Source organism: Ambystoma mexicanum, chromosome 6p (assembly GCF_040938575.1).
Source record: "Ambystoma mexicanum isolate Mex_15411 chromosome 6p, UKY_AmexF1_1, whole genome shotgun sequence".
Classification (NCBI taxonomy): Eukaryota; Metazoa; Chordata; class Amphibia; order Caudata; family Ambystomatidae; genus Ambystoma; species Ambystoma mexicanum.
Genome location: NC_090935.1, coordinates 1,424,315,081 through 1,424,339,134, shown reverse-complemented (window position 1 = coordinate 1,424,339,134; position 24,054 = coordinate 1,424,315,081). Strand labels below are relative to the sequence as shown.

At 45.4% G+C, this 24,054-nt stretch overlaps 1 protein-coding gene across 2 annotated transcripts in view; it reads right to left on the bottom strand.

Moving 5' to 3' along the window:
- The window catches only part of HNRNPDL (heterogeneous nuclear ribonucleoprotein D like), a 38,267-nt gene extending 15,222 nt beyond the window's left edge, over nucleotides 1-23,045 (bottom strand). The window contains exons 1-3 of one of the 2 annotated variants that reach the window (XR_011280393.1): nucleotides 22,738-23,027; nucleotides 12,153-12,321; nucleotides 11,908-12,069 (exon numbers count right to left, since the gene is read on the bottom strand). Coding sequence is in view for 1 of the 2 variants with exons in the window: in XM_069626150.1 (XP_069482251.1) it covers nucleotides 11,908-12,069; nucleotides 12,153-12,321; nucleotides 22,738-22,853 (447 nt within the window). In the remaining variant the exon portion in view is untranslated. Of the gene's footprint in view, nucleotides 1-11,907; nucleotides 12,070-12,152; nucleotides 12,322-22,737 lie in introns of both variants that reach the window. The other variant, XM_069626150.1, reaches the window with a different exon arrangement.
- Nucleotides 23,046-24,054: the final 1,009 nt, after the last annotated feature.

The following is a 24,054-nucleotide window of genomic DNA, read 5'->3' as shown; positions in this document are numbered from 1 at the left end:
TGGTGCACAGGTGGGGGCCTGATGTCCTGGCCAGTTCAATATTGCTTGGCGGTCAACGAGTTGCTTTACGGTCCCAGATGACAGCGTCCAACCCTGAAGGCCTTAGAGCGACCGTTTGATTTCTGGGTCGAGGAGTGGGAGGACGAGCCCCCGTCAAAACCCTTCAAAGAGCAGATCCCTCCTTGGTAGTCATTGCTGTAGAGTGCCAAGGGCACGTGCTGCGAGTGCCCATCTTGATGGCCTGGAGATTCATCCACAGCCTTCCTGAACAGGTTGTCCCAGTCAAAGGGCATGTCCAAAAGACCCAGTAAAAGGGCATGTCCAAAAACCCTTATCTGGACCAGTCTAAAGTTGGACTTGAGCCAGCCACGACGGCTAAGACAGATTCAGGTACCCATCTGGCGGAAACCTGTGTCTGATTACTGATGGTGTGGTATGATGTCATCTCGCCTTCTTGAAGGATCCCCAAAGCCTCTACCCACTTATTGGGGAGAATTCCAGCCAGTAGCAGAGCCAACTCACAGTTCCTGTCATATCTGGCCACAAGGGCGTCGACAGCCTTGACTGTCGCCGCAGAGAAGATAACCTTTCTACCAATAGAAAGAAATGTCTTCCCCTTGCCATCAAAAGGGGAAGAAGAGTATGCCAAGCTAGACAGATTCTTCCAGGCGGCTGCCGAGACTACCAAGTCGAGCGACAGTTGAGACCATGAGTGCAGAGTCCAGTACCCTGTACCTTTTCTCTAGCTGGTCTCTTCGCTGGGGCTGTTCAGCAGACCAGCCCTTCATCCCAAACAGTCCAGGAGCGGGACCGAAAGGATGGTCTTCCTCTACGGCTCCCGGCACAGATATAAGAAGCCTTCCTTTTCTTCCAGTGCGAATTGGGAAAGCTCCAATGCTCGGGCGATCATTGCATGGAAAGATCCTACTTCGTCTGGCGTAGAGACTCTGGGCGGAGTTGACAGTAGGTCCCCATCCCACAGTCACCTGTTGCTGTGTCGACTCCCTTGGGGAGAGGGGGAGATTATGGCATGGAGGCGTGGGTGCCTAGTCTTCTTGGCAGGCGGTTACCTCAGTGTCAATGGGGTGGCCGGAACTGGCACTGCAGGAGGAGTGGGCAGAGGGGTCGCTGGCATCCTCCATCTCAAGACACCAGCGCATGGAAGGTTGAAAGGAGGTCCAGTGAAGGTCTTTAGGTGGTGTGTAGGGGCGCTAGGCTCGGGGTCCTTGTCCTGGAGCCCCTAGTTGCCTCCATAGATGGTAACCCAGTTGTCACTGTTGCCCCCATAGTGGGCCAATTCCATCAGCCAAAGAAGTTTGTTCCCTGGAGGCCTTCACCGCACCCACCCCCTTCGGGTCCTGAGGAGCTTTCTCAACGTCTCCCTCCTGGGGGGGGGGGGGGGCACCCCAGCAGTAGTCAGTACCCGGGGCCGGGTCCACCCCTGCGGCCTTCAAGAGCAACGTTCGCCTGGTGCACCCGAGCCAGCTGGATCTCTGGTCAGTTTGGCCTTCCTGGCTGTGGGGCCTGGTCTACCTTGGCCTTTGTTGCGAGTGGGTCGGACACCACAACCTGCCTGGTCCCTCAGCTTCCCTGCGGTAGCTTACTCTCGCAGATGGGGAGCCCGACAGAAGCAGACTTGTGGTTCGTGGCCTTGTGTTGGGCCCCCATGGGTGGGGCACCCTCAAAGGACTTGGAAGACCACTCCGGTCTGCTGGATCCAGGAGAGGCATGCCCCTGGGTACCACCCAAGGCAGAGGCCTTGGCCTGCCGCCACGACTCCAACCATTGGCGTCGAGCTTCATCTGGCACTTCGTGAAGCTGCATCATATCACACAATCTTCCCTTATGTGTCGGGTGCAGGCAATACAGACACTGGGAATGCTTGTCCGTGTACACATTCTGCAAGCAACTGTCCTCGCCCGACATGATCCATACGGTGTAGGCCTGAAGAATCTTCTGGAAGCTTCCCCCCCCCCCCCCGAAGAAATCTTGAAAACAGCCCTTCAGGAGAAAAAAAAAAATAAGGTTTCGGAAGGGTGGTTGACCGAAAGTTACTATCAAAAAGTGAATGCAGAAATAAGCAAAGCGAAACACATGACTCCCAACACTTTAACGTGCTGTAAAAATCTGAAGATGGCTGCCAGAGGGGCTTAGGTAGAAGGCAGTCACTGGCTGGAGGCAGTATGACCCAGAGCTCAGTGATTGAAAGGCAGTTTGGCAACTAAACTTTGTTACTGAGGATTCCCAGCCTGACAGGGAATGAGCATGTGAATCCATGCCAGACCCCATGCTGGAGAAATAACAGTAATACACAGGTTACAGCAGAACATAACACTACCTGGACCCAGCAGCAAGACTGAACAAAGCCCACTACGAGGCTAAACTGTCCATTAATGTGGTACTTAAGTAAACATTTCAAATAAACTATCATTATATATTTGCTCAGAATACAAGCATTCTCCTAAAAACATTTAGATCACATTGTTGACACTACATGCTAGAGGTTGGTTGACTAATCCCCGCCATAAAAGGAATTTTATGATAATTAATGTGCATGCCCCAACCAACGTTGGCTCATACCTACTTTTAACTCATTTGATTTAGTGGACACTTCTCCCAGCTTTCCCAAACACTAATACCAAGCCATCCTCAACAGCCAAACTCAAGGACCTCAGGGACTAAAATTGTCAGGAAGGAGGCAAATGTACAGTTTGACATTTGCAGCGCTTGATGTGGTTTTGTCTTTGTAACACCACTGTATTAAAATAATGTGCCTTCCTAGACAATGTGTCGCACCAAGTACATGCACATCTAAACAAATACCTTATACCAACTGATCAATGTATTCTCCAGCCACACCCAATAAGGGCACCGGGAGACGGTTTACACATTGTCTCAAGGCCAAGTCTGAGTGCCTAGAGCGGACAGAACGGGTGACATATGCAGACGAACAAAGTATGTGGCTGGTACAGGTGAAATACGAGACTGGAATGCGTGGCACAGACTGGAATGCATCGAATTGTGCGACTTACATGGAATGGATGGAACGTTTGATGAGCATGTAACCCACCATTTCACATCACCACGCTTACTCTTCTTCACACCACCTTTCAACTAGAACAGATACTATGACACCATTCAGTATAATTGTTCTCATACAAACATCTGCCTCATACTCCCCATCACTCCAGCTAAACACTGCTGGTTACTCACCCCCCCGCCAGGTGTTCACCTCTGGCCCAACGCAGCCACAATCGGTCTGGATAAATCCTGCCAGAATGAACACATACTCTTGACCTCTCAACCACAACACCTACCGCTAAGAAACAGCTATTACACGAACATCACATCAGCTGCACATATCGGAGCTCACACGCACCTGACCTGAAACTTCGGTTCCCAAGGGCGTTCAACCTACCAGAGCCTTCAGACCATACCAATGGTATATAAGGCGCTATATAAATGCAAAGTAACATAACAATATGTCCATAAGCAGTTTACATAGAAGCTGAAAAGTGAGTGAAGAACCCAGAGGGACCCCACACTTTTGTAAGACGGAATCTGAGAAGTCTCCAAGTCAGACCCTTTGTTCTCTTTTGAACAGGAAAGACTCAAACCACTGAAGGGCTTGTTCTGAACTTCAATCGTTTCAAGATCCCATGGTTTACTGTATCGAATGTGGCAGACAGGTAGGTCCAACATGACCAGCAAGGACATATCCCCTGATCTGTCTTCAATAGGTCATCCCATACTGTCAACGTGGTTTCTGTCCCGAACCGTGGTCGAAAACTGGATTCGAACGTATCCAGGAGATTCATGGTCCACGTGTTCTTGCAGCTGGGATGTCACAATTTCTAGAATCTTCGCCAGCCACGGCAATCCTGCCACTAGCCTATAATTTTGAAGATTCTTAGGATCTAAATTGGTTTTCTTTAACAGTGGGGCGACTACAGATGCTTCAAAAATTGTGGCATTGTGCCTGATAAAGGATTTGTTTACAAACTTTGTAACAAATTGAGCAATATCTGATGCTACTCAATATGGAATAGTATAAAGCACATCAATGGTAGCCTTCAACTCTGAGAGTAGGGAACAAACCATCACCTCCGAAACTTCCATGTATGCAAAGCTGCCTCTGTCATGGCTAGAGACTTCCATTCTCTCCAACTCTGCCTTCCTAGCCACGTCTGGTTTCTGGATCCCTGACTTTTCCAGTCAAGTGACTTCTATTGTCTCCGGGTGGTCCTGGGATCTATTAGGGTGATTTTCGGCAATTTATACTTGTATCAAATCTATTTTATCTGTAAAATAGTTTGAGAGATCTGAGGCTATTGATGTGCACCTAGGGTCTGCCAACAGACCACTGCATATAGTTTGTGGTCTATTAACTATCAACTTTTCCGTCATGAATTAGGTTTGGCCTTAAAAATGGCATCCAACGTGAGATGCTCTTGACTATTTTTAGATTGCTGTGTGCTTTTTCCTCCATATTTTTTCGGAGACTCTTAAATGTCCCCTTTTTTCTGCAAGTTCCTGCAAGAACCTCAGGCTGGTAATCTTCCTGGCTCTATTTTGCTGAAGAGGAGCGTATCCGTTATATACCCTGTCCATGATCTCTGCACATGCCAAGTCATTAATTTGAGCTATGGCTTGCTTCAAATCCTCCCCTGGCATCTTCAATAGATCTTTCGACCTATGGAATTGACAAGTTGTGCTGCTTCTCCAAAGTTCTCGGGTGATACCAATTCAAAAATTGACAATGATCTGTCCATGACTATGGAATTTTATCTATGAAGTGTACCATCTCCCCTCTATGTCTCAATAAATAGAGACAGTGACCCTGGCGATGAGCGGGAGATGATGCCAACAGCTTCATTTCATGGGCGTCCAAGATCCCCCTAAGTTCCCAGCCATCTGGGTTAAGCACATCTTCAACCCAAATATTAAAGTCACGCAGTTCTTTGTGCTTACTGCCCGTAAACCTGCATCTTTAAATGTGTCTGAATGACATGGTGCAACAATCATTTCTAAAACTTTTACAGTAATTATACTTAAATACCCACATTGTGAATTGGACTTCCCTTTTCACTACCTAAAAAACATTTTACTCCCAACTTGAATAGGGAGTAAAATGTTCTTAACTTAAATCCTTATCACCGATTTTACAGGGTCATTAGCCAATCACACAGGACTGGACTTTGAAAAATGATTAGCCATGACGACAATGTTGGTCACTTAGAATTTCTATTTTAATTCAAAGGTACAATGGAGGGGCGGGGGTTGGTTCGGTTTGAACTTCATTTGATGAAACGCCACTGAAAGTGGCCATGATATCCCACAAATACTTGACATTGCCTGGAAATGTAAACATTCCTACAGTGTGGATTGCACAATATCAAAGTCAAGTGCCCGACCCTGTAACTTAAACCTGGGTGGTTATAGGGTAGGACAGGGGTGCACAACTGATTTTGACAGAGGGCCGAAAGTACCTTACATGAGGGCTATAGTGGGCCGAAAAGTAAATGCGGGCGGTAGGCGGGGCGTGGTAGGAGGCTTTTTAAACCCCCAATTTGTACTAAACACATGGAAAAAAAATGTTTGAGGGGTAACGATTTTTAATTTGCATTTCAAACTTACATTTTGTACTACACATTTTCCATTGTTCTAACTTATTTCTATTTAGTTATTGTATCTCGCCTGTTTAATTAACTTATATATATTTTATTCACCCTAGATACACTATGCCCCATGGCCCCCTCACCCCCAACCAAACACTATACCCCATGGCCCCCTCACCCCCAACCAAACACTATGCCCCATGGCCCCCTCACCCCAACCAAACACTATGCCCCATGGCCCCCTCACCCCCAACCAAACACTATGCCCCATGGCCCCCTCACCCCCAACCAAACACTATGCCCCATGTCCCTCCCCCCCAACCAAACACTATGCCCCATGTCCCTCCCCCCCAACCAAACACTATGCCCCATGGCCCCCTCCCCCCCAACCAAACACTATGCCCCATGGCCCCCTCACCCCCAACCAAACACTATATCCCATGGCCCCCTCACCCCCAACCAAACACTATGCCCCATGGCCCCCTCACCCCCAACCAAACACTATGCCCCATGGCCCCCTCACCCCCAACCAAACACTATGCCCCATGGCCCCCTCACCCCAAACCAAACACTATGCCCCATGTCCCTCACCCCCAACCAAACACTATGCCCCATGGCCCCCTCACCCCCAACCAAACACTATGCCCCCCTCACCCCCAACCAAACACTATGCCCCATGGCCCCCTCACCCCCAACCAAACACTATGCCCCATGGCCTCCTCACCCCCACCCCATGGCCCCCTCACCCCCAACCAACCCCCCCCCCCCAACTCAGCACACAAACATGCACCCATACAGACCCGAACCCCCACCCCCCAACTCAGCACACAAAAAACATTCAAATCAAAACATTCATACACATCCGACACCCCCGCATCTCACACACAAAATACAAATACAAACAGTCAAACACATCCAACACCCCCCCGCAACATACACACACAAACAAAGCAAAACAAACCCGACATACAAACACAGACCACTTACCGGAGACGTGCTGGAAGGCAGGTAAGCGACAGACAGATAAGCTGGAACACTGGAATCTTACTACGGCTGGCGTGGTCCAAGGCTGAAATGCCTTCCGGCATCAAGCCTTATGGACCACGCCAGCCGTAGTGCTGGCCCTCCATTGGTGCAGCACACACACATTACGTGGATCGTAGGAGCGACGTGATGCGTGTGTGTGCTGAGCCAATGAGGGTCAGTGTTTTCACCGGCCCGGAAGACAACAAAGACTTTCCTAATGGAGGGTGGGAAAGTCTTTGTGCCTCGCGGGCCGGTCAAAAGGGCATGGCGGGCCGCAACTGGCCCGCGGGCCGTATGTTGTGCACCCATGGGGTAGGAGAAGCCAGCTTCCAATTCCCTCCCCCCATGACCCAGTTTCAAAAGGGAAGGCTTAATTGCCTTGTTTGTCAACCAACTTAGAGTTAAAAAAGACTGGCTGGTGCCAGTGGATATTTTCCTATTGTCATTTCGCTTTCCTTGGGCGCACTAAAGCTTAATGCCATTTGGAGTAACCACGCCCCATTGTTTGCCCTTCGGCCCCACAAGGTAAAGCCCTCTCCAGGGGACTATAGTCTCCATTTACGCTCCAGCCAGAGGTATGTGTTGCTCAGATGCGAGGCAAGAGGCTGCCAATGCTTGGACAGCCATGCCAGTTAACAGTGCAGATCCTTTTGGGGCAACCTCAAATTTGGGGTAAAAGGAGGAGGTGGCAGCTATTCCTCGAACCGTAGTTTGGAGCAAAGGCCACTATAAAGAATTGCAGGCCGCTGAAGACCAGAGGACTGCCAAAGAGCCAGCAGACCAAGTCACAATGAGGCCATAGTCAGTGCTTCAACCCTTGGTGGGAAATTCATGTTTCAGTAGTGTCTCAGAACCAGCCTGGGGTCGGACCACTCCACCCAGGGCATCTGCTGTGCATTGGTACCCATTCTGAATTGGCTTGGAACCTGGTTGCCAGCTTGTGGCCCAGCAGCAGCAGTTGCTATGCAGCTTGAAGGGAGGCCTTGGAGAGGTTTTGGTCATAGCCATGTTAGGTTTACTGTGGTTTATATAATGCATTGTCTCCAGGCACTCTGGCGGATCTGAAAAGGATGTGTTAGTGGGATTGTAAAGGAAAGCGCACGAGGTTTGTTGTGCAGTAGGAAAAGTCACTGCTTTGTTGGTCGATGTGTGCAAGGTTGTATATGGGTGGCTCATGCACGTTCAGTTAAGAGTCTGGTTTCCAGTGGTTTGTTTTTGCAGCCAAGGTATGCGTTTTATTCAGTGTTGGCTTGTGGGTATGCAGAGAATGAGAGTTTACTAGGGTTAGTCGGCAGTCACCCCAAGACTTTCTGTAGGTTTAGTTGATAGATCAGGTTAATTTTTCTATGTAGTTCTGCAGTGCGATGCTTTATTTTGTTGGCCCATATCAGGGATTGGGGGGGGGGGGGGGTTCAGGTTTTTGGTGTTACTTGGTGTTCATTAAGCCTGCTGCCTTAACATGTGTTCTTTGGCTCTGCTCCCTTGGTGTCCTGCCTGTTGTGGGACTTGTTACGCTTCACCTGGTGACTCATCCAGCTGCAGAAAAACAAACATCTGAACAGCCACCTAGCAGGAACCAAGCCTGCATCCCAAAAACACTGCACCAGTAGCCCCTTGGACCTCAAACACAATCGGAAGTGGACCCAGAAAACCCTAGGGTTAATAGGTGAGGAGAGATTTCACACAACCCTGTGATAGGAGGGGATGGAAAGTCCTCACCTTAACACTCCCTTAAATGGTAGTCAGGAGTTCTGGCAAATTATTCCCATCCCCACCCCCTCGAGTGTTGGGATTGGAGGTGAGCCCCAATCCAAACTTCTCCTTTAATATCTGGAACATTTCACTCAATTATTCGCTTCGATACGTTTCACTTTAAAGGATCTAGACTCTACAAACCCTTTGGGCTTTGTAATTAAAGGCACTAGGGCTACTTCCCTTAGCAGGCAAGTACTTGATATTTCGGGGCCTTCTAAAATAGTTTCCATTGCTTTTCCTAGAATTTAATGCCCATGGCTTTATCCTTGTCCCTTGCTTTACTACATAGCTCTGCAAGTTGCGTATTTGAATCACTTCAAAGTTTGGCTGAGTGGGATCATCAGTGAAGGCATGTACTAAATACCTGTAATTTAGTTTGCTTCGTGTCAAGGCCTAATAAATGAGCATCTTCACAAATGTATTTATTTGAGGGATATGCCTCATTGTAGCATTACATCATCCCATCTCTTGAAATTTAAGCCTTACTGCTCTGCCACCTATTGAGCTTGGTTAGACAAAATATCTTTCCCGGGTTCACTAAAATAAGGTTGCCCCAGAACCCTCCCTCTGATCTTGCTCCGATATCCATCATAATAGCAGGTATGGCGAGACAAGGCCAATGAGACCAATGCTGCAGAACATGTGTCCAGCAGCTGCAACACCTTCCCTGTGGGCACCCTGCTCAGGGGGGGCAAGGCCAGAAAAATGCAATAATGTGCTGCAAATCTGGCATGAGGTGGCAATAAAAGATTCATGTGGGATCAAATGCTCAAAGGACCGTTGCAGAAAAAGCAGATTACAGGAATGAAAATGTCACGCAGAACAACCCGTGCATCAAAAGGAACCCTGCAATCAGTGAAGTACGGCCATGTAGACCATTGAGAAGTAAAACAGTGCTGCTGATGGACCACAAACCACTGATTAGAATAGTAGTAAGATAGGACTTCTGGTCAAAATAAAGACTGCTGCATAGCCTTTTCAAACTAGTGCGTCTGCAGTCTAGCACTCAACCAGAAGCTCGTTAGTTGTGGCCATACTCCCTTGGTCCAGAACCAACAGTGAAGGAGGCAGCCATGTCCTAGAAAGGACCACAAGGCATGCACCATCAAACTATGGTATAAGGATGAAAACTACAGCTGAAAGGAATTAAGGAATGTAAACACTGCAAGAGGAAACTGGCAGAGAAATTAGCCATATTAAGCTTAACAGACTTTGAGGCTTGTCTTCCAGGTTTTCTTCAGGGACAGATTGTGCTGGGGTAGTATACCCCTGAAGATTGAGCCAGGTGAACTAGGCACCATTTAACCCTGGGTGGATGATCTGTTACAAGCTGTGTTTTTCTGACCGACTGGGCAAAGAGGAGTAGGTGATCCAAGTTCATACAGTCAGCGGGAAGCCAGTGCGCGCAGGAGTCGTCCACTACTTCATCCACCAGACACCTTTTCCTTACAGTTCAAAACCTGAACACCAAGTGGTAGATATCCCCACAGCACACCAAAACGACCTGCGCCTATTTTTACTGTGTGGAGTAAAAAAACGAACGTCAAAGACACTTGTACAGTTAGAGGCCCAGTCATGGAGGGGACCCATATATAATTCTGAAGTTGGGGATCTTTCTGGTTTAAATGGCATAGCAGGAGTATCCCATCGACCCTATACTGCTTTGCAGAACTGGGTCTAAAGTAGTGACTGCGCCTCCGAATCAAACTAGGTTTGATGTGTACTACATGTCACGTTATTAACTGAAACTCGAAGCACATGCCAAATGGGAACAAAGATACCTAGTACTTCCTTCTGCTGTGAAGGACCCAGAGTAGCTGCACCATTATGATCACCCATGCTCAAAGTGCAAGAGGGTGGGAGTTTCTCCTTCAAGCAGTCAGCTCTTACACAGTAGTGCACCAGCATGTAAGGGCAGTGTTACAAACCCACTACAATCTAAAACAGTAGGGAAACAACCAGACAACCAAGAGGGACAGGGGGTCCGCTACAACAGAGCCTGAGACACCAATGAAGGTTGAATTATACCTTAGCTTTAAGGCATGAAGCAAAAATGAGCCCATGAACAATGTTTTTTTTAATGCAGACCCTTTATCGAAGGGCTCCTCAAAGTACACCATGGGACCACTAGAAAAAGCAACCCACACTGCTGTTCCTTTAGTGTGCAAGTAATGCCAAAATACCAGGAATACCAGTAAAACTGTGCCAGAGGAAACAAGAGTCATTCGATGTATTTATTCACCAAACACGTGCATTATTGGCCGTAAGACTGCCATGCATTTCGTTTTCACTATTAGAGGTACTGTCCTGCATGGACTAATAAGGCCAACACAATCATCAACTCTGGCCTGTAATAGTGATAGGAATGTAATGTGGAGGTCCTCCTTCCCACTCACTCCACTTCATTTTTCATGAATAAAGCAACAAACTGATGTGACTGAAGGTCTACTTTATGGGGTTACACAGGTTCTGGAAACTAGTGCAGTGCTGCCATTATATTTGCCGCCCCCCGCTCCTACCTCACCAGTTGACAGCTACAACAGGAGCCTCTCGAAAAATTCATGCCAAGCATAGCAGGTCACTCGAATGCTACACTCATAACCTTGGATTCCCTAAAGGGGAAACAGTACACAGACCAAAGAAAATACAGGGGTGCGTGGAGGGGTCAAAACCAGGCTGATCAGGGCACAAAGGATCGAGTTAATTCCGACCCCCTCTGCCCATTCAGGCTAAAAGTCAGTCCAAATCCATCATCTGCCCCTGGAAGGGGTGCCACTGCAAATCCTCCCCCAATTCAATTACCTAGTACACGAATGGCCCCTGCATTTGGACAATACCAAATGCTTTCATTTAGAAGCCCCATTACAAGAAATTGATAAGTACAGTTTATATCAATAACCAAAGTGAGCATGTACAAGGGACACTGGATAATTGCCAGAGTAACATATCTGGCCATCTAATTTTTTTCCCAGCGATTAAAGTGGGTGCCTTTTCCCTGCTAGATTTCCCAGTCCCATATACTGCATTGTGGTCAATCCAGAACTGATCATGCCTGAATTTAGTTAAGTCTGGCATATGCGGATACCAATCTGGGATATAATTTCCTCCTGGTGTTCAGTGCTTGGGAGGTCAGCTGTTAGCCTGCTGTAAATGCATATTAACCTCAGGAAATATGCATTGACTACTGGCTACTAAAAACTATACTTGCTATAACCAGTTCACCATCACTGCTTCAATTCATAAAGCTGCACTACCACTCGGTGCCAAGTGAAACGAAGGGATTTCCCAATACCCGATCCAAATATCTTAACCACAGGACTAAAGGATATTCTCAAGGGATCCAAACAGTAGCAAGCTACTAGCCGAACAAAAACAAAAAACTTCAAAGTTAACAAACTATTGATTACATCACTGGCAATATGGTTAGTGGACCGTTTCTCAAGCTTAGGGTCATAATTTGCAACTAAATGACATATGAACCATTCCCTGACCGCTCCAATTCACTTACCTCACCAAAAACTCCAAAGTACGCTTTAATTTGTTCTTCAGTTGTATCAGGGCTCAGGCCACCAACAAACACTTTCTTTGGGGGCTCCTTCCCCTGCAGTGCCTTTGCTCTTTTGGGATCAATCAACTTTCCATCCAGCTTGTGCTCCTTTAGTTCCAAGACCTAAAAGACCCAGAGTTACATGGCTTTTAAACAGAAGTGCTTTGGTTACAAGCAATAAGCATGACCAATCAAAAAGTTCAAACCTTATCAACACTGATGGCCTCTTTAAAGAGCACAAATCCAAATCCTCTTGAACGTCCTGTGACTGGATCAGTTTTAATGGTGCAGTCCACAACCTCACCAAACGTTGACAAATACTCGGTCAGATCATGCTTGCTGGTATCCCAGCTAAGGCCCCCGATAAACATTTTGCTACAATACAAAAGAATGCACACATTAGACAGTACATAAACTACATATGCTTTAGCAAGGTCAATGGTATATTCTTGCCAAAGTAAAACCATGCAGGCACATTTGCTCAATAGCCTTCAGATGTACACATAAGCTTGCTTCATGGGTAGATCACATCTAGAAAGCCACAACATCATTAGTGACTTTAAATACCTCCCAATGAAGATTCGATATTACAGAAACATGTTGCGAAAAACCCACGCTGAAGAGCAGAGGCAACTGTATTAGATGTTATTTGCATTGAGTTACTAGATACTCCTAGATAATATACTTCCTACTATCTGAACAGGCTTTACAAAAACCTAGATGGGTAACTAGGGACATCGACTGGGTGGGTTAGTATTACTATCCCTAGTGTGACATCTACTGTACCCATGGTCCCTCACGTGTCTAGGTCCGTGATATTTGCTTGACATGTGGTTGCATGAAGTGTAGCGCGAGTACAGAGAAAGCAGAAGAGTAGACAAGTAAAAAACAAACATCTATGCACCAACGCCAAGAAAGGAGGATGGGTGGGCGCATGTGAATCCAAACAGCATCAGATACGGCTTGGATCACATGCTATGCATAGATTAGCAAGCAGTACCTGGAGAAGGTGGGTTGTGAGAAGGTAAAGGGGCAATTGACTTTTAGGACAGCTTGTCCCACTTGTGAATCTGCTTTGGAGTGCATCAATGCAGTTATGCTGAGTAAATGTATGCATGGAGCTCCATGCAGCCACTGCAAATTCTGTCCAAGGGGACATTTGCAATAAACGCTAAAGTAGCTCCTGTACCCCCGGTAGAGGTAGCTCTTGCTGTTTATATAGAGTAGGAATACATTTTATGCACTGGACTCGGGAGATATGCATGTTTGAAACGTGATCAACTTCCCTACCGGGTGCTATGGAAACTGTTGGTCTGTTTTACTTAGGGGTTTAGTTTTGTTCATGTATTACAAGACTGGCTTCCTTACATCTAGGCTATGGTGGCTTCTTTCATCTGAGTTCATGGTCTGAAAAAACAGGTAGTTCAATGGACTGGTTAACATGATACTTCTTATAAATTTAGGTTGAGAACCTAGGATGTGTCCGAGAACCACCTTGTCTGTGTGGACGAATCTTGTAGCGAGCGCCTGTAGTTCACCGACGGGTCTTAGAGGCGATCGCTACTAGAAAGGCAGTCTTGCAGTCAATGTTTTAGGTCGGCTTTGGGCAAAGGCTCATAACGGGTACCACCGACCAAGACCGATGTTTTGAGAAGTAGTGTAAGCAGACAGGGCTGCTAGATTTATTTTGATGGAATTAAATACTAAACCAGAGTCAAGAATATAGTGTAGAATGTTAGATTGTGAACATTCAAACATTTAGGGTTTGTGATCTGCACCCTACCACAACTTTCCTACTTAACTCTTGGGTTTCCATCGTTTCCTTGAGGATATCCATACACCTTTGTGGAAGGTTTAGTGCCTGAATTCTAGGACTTGAATCGAAGCACATAGATGGAGGGTGGGGATGGAGTGTTGTCTCCCTCGTGCTGCAACAGCATATTGAAGGAGCACAGAAGTTTGACTGGTTTTCACAGTGCAAGCTTGAGTAGGTGTGGAGACCATAGTTGTGCCCACATTGTAGAGATTAGGAGTGTTCCTGGTGCACCATCCTGCTGAGTGAACAGCTTAAGCAAATTACCCAGACCATTCACGGAAAGTTCGGGCATTGTGCATTTAGGTTTGTTGCGAACAAAGAAGCGGATGGCCCCACTGGGTGAAGATAGTTGGTATCCGTGTCAATTTTCCACTTGCGTTCCTCGAGTAGAGCTGCTTAAGAGTGTCTTTTAGAGCGTTTGAGTTCCCCCTGGAACATGGAGACTAGGAACATGTTGCGCTTGAGCACCCACTTCCAAATGTTCTGCCACACCCTGGACAGACTTGGAGAGCGAGTCCCTCCCTGCTTGTTTACATACAACATGTCAGTGGTGCAGACTTCTGTTTGACCCAACTAGATGTTACTGAAAAAGTTTGTGTCCACATGCTGTGTGCTGAAGGCAATGAGATTCCCACCCGGGGAGGGTTGCAAAAGGGTTTTCATTTTAGCAAGTTGTCCTTGGACCAATAGAAAAGAGCTTTGACCAAGGTTAGCAAAACAACCACTAGATCGTTCCACTGACCGCTTGCCTCAGACCATTGTTTTGCCAACCACACCTGGGGTCCGAGCAACTAATAGTATAAACCACACCCCCCAAAAGAATGGTAAATTGAATCTTGAATAAGGAGCATTTAGTGGCAAGCGTTGCCAATGCAGCAACAAAAACATGAAATTCTGAATTGTAAAGACCTTCATACACAGTGCTCCAGACACGACTTCAAATTGAGTATTTCGCGTCTAATTTTTAGAATGGGTAAATACAATTACAAGAGTCAAAATGAGTTTACTCCTTTGCAAGAGAAATATATATATATCTGACAAATATCCAATTTGGGTGCAAAATTTAAATAAAAAGTTCAAAAACATTGACACGTTATGAAGTATTACGTAAATTTTATAGGTACAGTGGTGGACCAGCAACCAGTGGCGAGACCTTCAAGCTCGAGTGACATGAGTCAGTCCACAGACAAATGACTGCACCATTTTGTGCCACCTGTAAAATATTCAGGCTATTTTTAGAGGTTCCTGCGAGAAGATTACAGTACATCTGCGTTAAAGGCTGTGGCCAACATATAAACATTAGCAGAGGACAGGTAGGGCTTGATCTGCCCGATTAGCTTTGTCGTGTAAGCACTCATGTTGAGGTTACAGTCCAAGTAAAGCCTGCGCATTTTCACACAAGGTCTCACTTGGATAGCACTGTCAGCTACTATAAATTGGCCACATCTGGTTTCTAATTTACCTGGGTGTATGGCATCCATCCAAGGATTAGATTGTATAACCGATTGAAAAGCTGTATTTCAAGTGGCTGTAAGTAGTTCATTGCACCTGTTGACATTTGTTTTGTATTAAGCATATAGCATAAATACAAACTTGCTTTTTAAAAAAATAAAAATAATTTATGTCTCAATTACAAGGCCAAACCAACTCTCGGAATTTTCCTTTTGTTTCTGTATCAGTTCATTCCAATTTGTTTAATCTTTTCCTCTTCGGTTTGGCCTGAATTTTGACATAATCCGGGAATTATGCTGTTCTACCATCGTGACGTCCTTTTCTGTTTCTCAGTGAGGTGCTTGTTGGTTTTCCAATTTAGTCAGCATTGTTTGTAGAAATATTCCAAGTGCTCTCGCGATTTTCTGGTTTGGATTGTCATACAGGGTTTCCCACCACAAGTCAGAATCTAACCCACATGTCGGAGTTAATACTGGATGTCAAAGTAGGTCTCTTGCTGTTCTTAGCTCAGGACAGAACATTGCTAGATGTTCTAAGGATTCTTCTTCCTGCTCACAGAGCCGGCACGTGGTGTCAGATACTGTGCCATATTTCAGAATTTTGTTCTTAAAATATTCAATCTGATTCGTAAGATTAGATAGACAAGTAGGATTCTCGCTCTTTCAGATAGCCTGGTAAGATTTTTGGTACTGAGCCGAGACTGAGGGTGTGAAATTTAGAGATGGCACGGATGCTTTCCGTTTTGGTCCAGTCAGAGTATAGTAGCGCAGTCTTCACCCTCTTGGGATTGTTGAATAAGGTGTCTGCTGATGTATACAAATTCTGAAGGAGCTCCTTGCATTTATCTTTCCAACTAGACAGAGTTGGAAATGGAGCTCTATCATTCTCTTCCTTTAGGATTTCATATTGCAGTCTTTAATTAGTGGCTTTCTAAATGATAGCAGAGCTTTCCATACGATTGAAGCCTGCATGGAATAGAGAACCAATTTGTGTTGAATTATGTTCATTGGAAGACATTGTGGTAGCCTCAGTAGTTCTCCAGAATCTGGCTTAAACCTTTTCCCAGGTTTCCGACGATATTCTAAGAGCAGTGTCTCCAGCATAAGCCATTGACGGAATTACTTTTGCATTGTAGAAATCAACCATTGGTTGGATCAAGAACTTAACCAAATCGTTGTTTCAAGATGAGTGCTTGTGCCGTTAATTGACTCATTTTGAGTTGCAAGTGGTCTATCCATGGTTGGTCGTTCCAATCAGCACTTATTATAGCTCCCAAATATTTTGACCCTGATGTTACTGGAATTGGTTTATCGCCGACGCACCATTTGCTCTCGATGTTTTTATTAAGATTTCCGATTTGTCAGGATTTATTTCTTGTTTATTTTCTTTGACCTAGATTTCCAGGGCGAGTTTCTTCTGCAAACTAATTGGGGTCTTGTCCAAGATGATCAAATCATTTGCATACATAAGTGGCCTACTGCTGTGGTGCCTATTTTTGGAGAACATCCCCTCTGTATGACGAGCTGATCCTTTATTTCCAGGATGTACAAGTTATAAAGGATAGCTGCAATAGGACACCATTGCTTTAGGCTTCTTTGTTGGGATTGCTTTGGTTAGATTACCTTTTTGATTTAACTGTACTTGTATAGAGGTGTTGGTATGCAGGACTTTGACTGCGGCCACTAGATCTTTCGGGCATACTCTTCTCCAACTTATTCCACAGAATTTGTTGGTCCGCTATCAAAAGCGGCAGCCATGTCTATGCACGCCAGGTAGAGCTTTTTCACAAATGGTTTAGCCTTTAATAGGTTAAGTATAAGCAGATTTAAGCCGCAATCGACTTTCAACAAACCCTGCTTGCCAGAGAGAGTATTTGATCCATTCTTCTAGTCGCTTTAGGAGGATGCCATCAAAGATTTTACCCATTACAGCCAACAAACATATTGGAGGATAGTTCTCTGCCCTGGATCCATCTCCCTTTTTATGAATGGGGATGATTATAGCTTTTGTCTACGATTCGTGAGAACAAAGCATTGCATATGTCAGCCGACACTTCTGGGGCTTGTTTTAAAATGGAGTTTGATAGGCCATCGGGCCCTGGTGCCCGAGAACTGCTAGCTTTGTTACTTAGTGTAATAATTTCAGACTTCTCAAATGATAGACTCCATGGGGCCTTAACCAAGTTTCTTTGAGTCTGATCATCTTCATGCGTATCGTGGCTGTACATTTCTTGAAAGTGTCGTATACATTTTCCTTCATGGATGGGCTTGATCTGTTCTATTCCTTGTAGAACACATGTCTGATTCATTGGGCCCACATGAATTTGGCGTTTTTATTGCTGGCTGCCAATTTCTTCAGAATCTCTGAAACAGTTGGGCTCTGTGAGATTTGGCCCAGTTGCGATAAGCTTTTTAAGTGTTGCCCCCACTTCGAATGCACACCGAGTGTTGTTTATTAAGTGCTCTTAGTTCGCTGCTAACTGATTTTTTTTCCTGCTAGTTCAGAGTTACATTTATGTAGACGCACAGTTTTTGGCTTTATGTTGTGGCCTTGCTTTACTCTGAAGATAGCCAGACACCCTGTTTTTATTTAGTCTTGCTTTTCCATTCTCAGCTCAACCTGCCTGCTGTTGATCAGGGATTTTGCACCTTTTGCTCTGCGGATAACGCACTCATTGCGTGTCTGCTTCCCATTCACCCGTTTCACACGGTTGCTCTCTTAGCTCACTGGCCTCCTCCTGCTGCTCATATTCCTCTTCTGACTCTAGTGCCTTCTCTGCCTCAACCACCCATTCACCTGTGTTGAAGCTTTGAAATGGGTTGGGCTTGATTTGTCAGTGTGACTCCGTTAACTGACATCGGAGGGGCAGATTTTTGAAAAGCTAAAGACGAGATGGCTTAAAAAGTCAATGACAGCAATGGCAACTTCTCGCACTGCCTGCCAGTGTACATCACACTAGCCAAGAATGGCAGGAAGAGCTGCCACTGTTCTTGCTCAGTACCTTGGTAGAGAAATTCAGGTACTGTACCAAAACAGCAGTCCTGCTACAAAATAAAGGCATGATGCGGTCATCCCTGCTGTGCACTGCCATGAAAAGCGAAGAGCAGCTCATCTGGCACTTGCCTGTTGAGAAATACTGGTAGTCTGCCACTGAAAATATATACATCACTTCAGCCTGCTTGGCTATTCCTTGCCATCTACGCGTATGCAGTGTCTTTTCATAAACGCTCATGCGTGAGAACATACGGTCTTACTGCTATAAAAACAAATCTCACAAGCTCCAAACTGCTTTCCGGGAGGTGCTCCTAAAACTGAGAACCTCAAGATAGTACATGCAATTGTTGTGCTTCTGTGAATGAATGATGCGTTTAGGTTTAGAATCGGATACTGTTAACTGGATTCTGCTCTACAATAGGAGGCGCAGGGGCAAAATCACACACTGCGACCGTTGTCTTCTGGCAACGTGGGCAGAAGAAGGCTATACACTTAAGACATGTGTTAATGTGATGGCGACCCTAACAGCAAAGTATAACAGCTTTAAGGTAGTGTACTGTCCAACCAAGGTTCTATACAAACAAAAAAATGCCACCTGCAAAACTAAAAACACTGCACAAAACTCATCCATGAGAAAAACAGAAGTAGCGCACACCCCGGTACATGAAACATGGGTGCAAGGAATGTAAACCACAATGTTAAAAATCGGTTTCTTGAATGAAAAAAAGGGTGACCCAACCAGTGCGATTTGGATGCAGCATTCATTCAGCAAACCAAGTCAAGGTGCTCACCAGGATCTGTAGAGCCAGAGTGATCAGTTCAAGTCGGCAGACTGCTATTAATTCTGTGATCCTGTTCCAGTGTGGTTTACTAGGCCCAGCTCTTAATGTCACTGGACCTAGTAAATTCGATGTTTTGTTCTTCCCTGTACTCCTCCCTTGCAGCGCTGTGAACCATTTCTTTACATGCGCATAAATATATCAAATCGGCCTTCAAAGATGAGTCGGGTTAAGTCGCGGTGACCCTTGGTTAGAGTTAGCAAGTGACTCCAGTGTTTGGAGTCCGCTCCATGCAAAGCTATCGGGTAACTGGCTCAACAAGAGCACAACGCAGCGAGCTTGTACTAGACATCTGGTTTGGTCCATCAGAACAGGTAGATTTAGCTGATCTAGTCCTCAAGTTCACTCCTGCCTTGGACTACTCCTTCACCTCAAAAGTGCTTTGGAAGTACATCTCTCCAAAACGAGGTCCAGAGAAGTCCCACTGGCGATTAAGTGGGCTTGCCATTCTGGCACCACACCCAAGTGCTTCTCTGCAGAGGGCACAGGAATGAGTAAGGCAACTTCACTGGTAGTCTGCCACTATACAGAGCCCGTCCTTTCTTACTAAGACCTTGCTTTGACCTTAAACTGTTTTAATACATTTGGATGATGGGTGGACAAAATGAACACTGAGGACTTGTAAATAAAGTTCTAAACAATGTGAGCAGATTACAGAGCCATCTGAAAAAAGATGCTTATCAAGGTGCATTAAAAATAAATTGCAAAGCAACATTTCTATTTTTGATGTGGCTCAGCTTTTAACCAGTCACTTCAGAGCAGGTTTTTTGATGCAAACTAGGGTGCACACAAAACTGGCCACATGGGTGCCTGCAAGATCAAATCTGGAACTAAAACACAAAGCACCCCAAACCTTCTAAGCAATCAAATTCTGACCCCATCAGTTCGAACAGAATCAAGATGAATGCCAGATCAGTTATCTACACCCCAATGGTCCTTAAGGTATTTCTAGATAAATTGACTTATGCACACGGGACTACATTGTCTACCAACTTAAAAATCCTGGCCACCTTCAATTATGAATACAAAACAAATGAGACTTTATAGAAGCACACGAGCAGGTTTTAAAATGGGCACTTGTACCGTAAAAAAACAATACACTTGGGTAAATGCAGCACCCTGGTGTGAGGCTACTCCCTTTGAATCGGTATGGACCCAATGGAGCAGCTGCTTCGTGGCTGGCGTTACAGGCCCCTACAAAGATCAATGAGGCACGGCCATTTAGGTTCCTGTCATTTGGCCGGCTCAGCCTCTGACCCAGATACACATCACCTTCCATAGCTTGAGCTGGCTCACAGGAGCAGACGTGTGATAAATTGAATTAGCCTGCAATGATTAACTCAGGTATAGCTAGAGTTTAAGCTGCCACAATCATGGGCTACTGATTAATAGACATCACAAGGAAATGATTTCCCATCCTTGCCAGACAGCAATGCATGACTAATACAACTTCATACCATCTTACGTTTAGTATGGTGGTAAGTTACACAGTCTCACCAGCAGTCTCATTAGCCTCGTTATCAAGTGGGGATAACGACGAAGTAAACCTGCACCCATTGCTAGACACTCCAATGAGTAAACATTGGCAGAGCCAGACTTGTGTTCATACATCAAAGGTTTGCCAGCTAAATATGAACATTAACTTGCGTACCATTTTTTGTTCTCTTTTCTTTTTTATTTGGTTGGATAATAAAATCATCCTTTCAAATCTTACAAAATATGCAAGTACCATTAATCCATGCGCAACAAAGGGCCTATTACAAGAGTGGCAAGTGACGGATCATTGTGCACTGCGTTTTTTAACCTAGACCCTCAAACTTGTTTCAACTGTTTATTTTTTTAACACGAGTAGTTTGATGGGTGTAAGGCTTTCCAGAGTTCACATTACATGATATACCCCCACAACTAGCCAAGATCTGGAGTTAACGTGAGCTATAAAGGACGCCCCTGTGGTACTGCCGGTGCATAGATTAACCCTACACCAATGACCATAGAGTTATTTGCCCCAAATGTGTGTGTGTTGGGCACGCTTGGTGATACATTTTAAAAACATCACAACGGTTGAAGTTTTATGCAGGTGACGAGATAAAGACTATGCAGGAACATTGGGTTACACGTGCTAGACCGGGCAATGGTGCCTAGAGTACGAGCCACAAGGTAAAAATGGAACGAGGGTATGGTGAGCGTGCAAAGGAGCATATACGAAAAGCAAGGGGTGTGAGGTGAGCTAGGATGCAGAACAGATACAGTTTAAGAGTGATTGGCGCCTTTTAATTTGGTTTCGAAAAACTTCAGTTACAACACATCATACGAACCCTCACCGTCCCTCAAAGAATTCACAACTATTTCATACCTTCTCGTGGTTAGACTAAGTGGACTGTTAGAGGCAACGCAGGTGTAGTATTCGGTTCAACTAATCCAAACATGTAAATTGGCTCTTTTACAACCTTGCACAGATCATAAGTGAAGCACTGAGAGCAGCCAGATAAGTAAAAAATTGTGGTTGTGAAGCAGAAGCGAGCGCGAGCAAGTTTGGGAGAAAGGGATGCTAGAGGGAGAGCAAGGGTGTGTGCAAAGTAAAATGCAGGTGAAGTTGCCGGTGATCGATCAGGGGGTGCTGGATAAGGCTGGGAAAACACGGTACCTACAATTTCGTTTGTCTATACCAAGTAGACATTCGCTGAACCACAACCTGGGAGGATCCAAAAATGTTTATTCAGCACTATCATTTGAATAGGCATAATCAGGGAACGGGCTCTTGCAACTGTATATCCTAGGTTCACTTCTCACTTCGGTGCATTGCCAAATAAGTCATGCGTGGAGCGCATAACATTAGCGGTCCGGGTAGCTCTGTAGGCTTCACAGTGTTATAAAACTTAAATCATGCATTCGTTGTGGGTTAACTCTTCTAGTCCGCTCTTACTCGTCACAGCACTTCAGCCTTCCACCCAGCATAATAAATGGGAATTTACGGAAGCACACTAGAACATGAGGGATGACATTAAGAAAATGGTTCCTGGATGGAGGCAAATGACCCAAGTACTATGACGAGGAAGAGAACTGCGGTACTGAAAATTATACAGACTACTACATGCTGTAATGCGCAGGTACAGCTTCAGTTTACGGTGCGATCCCAGATACTAAATAGCTGCTTTTAGTTTGCTCATCGAAATTTTCAACGCACGTATTGGCTAAAGTATATCAGGGCGCGCGCACCCCCTACCGCTCATCAGCTGAATGTACGCCGAGACAAAACACGGAATGTCGCCCCATTTTAGGTGCACCAAGACCACTTACTGCCTTACGCTCGCTCAGCCATTACTACGGGAACACGCCATGCACCATTTCTAGTCTTAAAACCCATAAAAACAAATGCGACGTAAACCCGTTTACGGATTATCCACCGCCCCCACCCCCATTCTGCAGCATAAAGAGAAGAGAAGGGATGGAGCTGGACCTGGGACCGCCCCAGAGCCCTTATTGGCTACCGTTGACATCACAAACCGAAGGCCATCTCCGCCAACGAAAGACCCCGCTCAATGGAGCAGCGGCAACACTACACGGACAACAGAACATTGTCAAATAAGTGCACACAGAGAGCGGCACGGGCAAAAACAGGGAGACGGGGTTACAAACAGACTAACAACTCGCACACGTACCCAGCCCCCTGCTCTTACAGCGTGAACCTACCCCTCGTCCTGCTCGTTCTTGCTGGCGTTGATTCTGGATCCTTCTGCAAAGTCTTCTGCTCCTCCGCCACCGACGGGCGTAGCGGTGCTGTTGGCGTCACTCATCATATACGTCATAGCGGTCGGGGCAAGAAAAAGCCGCAGGTGTCGGTCACACGGTATCGGGGCAAAAGAATAAAACTCCAAAAAGCTAGTTTGAGGAGGGGAAGTCGGTGGTGTAATCGAGTTACAAAAATAAACCCAGCAACAGAAAAACCCACGGAAGCTAAGATGGCGCCTTTGAAAGATCGGGGAGGTGGCTGGTCGTGTTTTTTATACTACGAGGGTTTAGCCAATCCATATGCTCGTTTTGAGTGACGCCACTGCGCAAGGCAAGCCCGCTTAGTCTTGGAGGTCTGCTATTGCACTGAAGCGCCGACATTAACAAAAGAAAGAGGACAGCTGCTGGTGAAGGTAGCAAAGAAAGGGCAGCGCAGGAGACTGCCTCCGCGTCCTCAATCAATGCAGGCCGAAGGAGGGCGCATTTCAAAATGATGTTTTGGGATCCCTTTTACTCACAGCTGGGAAAATATGCCTCCATATGTTAATGTTTTCAAAAATATGTGTTACGTTTTTGTGGGTTTTTTGTTTAATAGTAATTATTAGATGAGTAAATAGCAAGTGGTACAAGAAAAAGGTACACCATACTCTCTTGGAGTAAAATATCAATAACACATGATGAAAACAAGAATGGAAACCATTCAATGTGATTAAATTACTAAATGGATATTGAGACAGACACTGCAGTGGCAAGAACCAGGAAACAAGACAGAAAACATTAGGGAAGGATAGCAAAGGACTGCAATATAAAAAAAAGTAATTGTACTTAGGCGTGTTGAGATAATGAATAGATACATTCAATGTTTTGTTAAGTTTGTACAAACAGTCAGAGGAAGAAGCATGACACTTCTATCTGATGAGGGGAACAAATAGAATTCTATGTCAAGACTCAGAGGCTCAGATTATGCTCTGAACTTTCCTTTATTTCTGGAGCAGCAAAGTATCAATAAACAATTATGAAAAACATTCAACATAAAAAACTACAATTCCCGAAACTTGCAGTGAATTTGTAGTCAGTTTTTCATAAGCTCACAAAACCATGTGATTTTTCCAGTCCAATCATATCTCACTATCTCCTATAAACACTGCTTAAACCACAGTCCTTCCTCTATCTTTGCTTCTCGAGCAGCCGAGATAAATAACTTCCTTATCACAATATTAATGTTTTCGTTATGAATGAATGTTTATAGCGTTTATTATGCATGCATGTATGCACGCG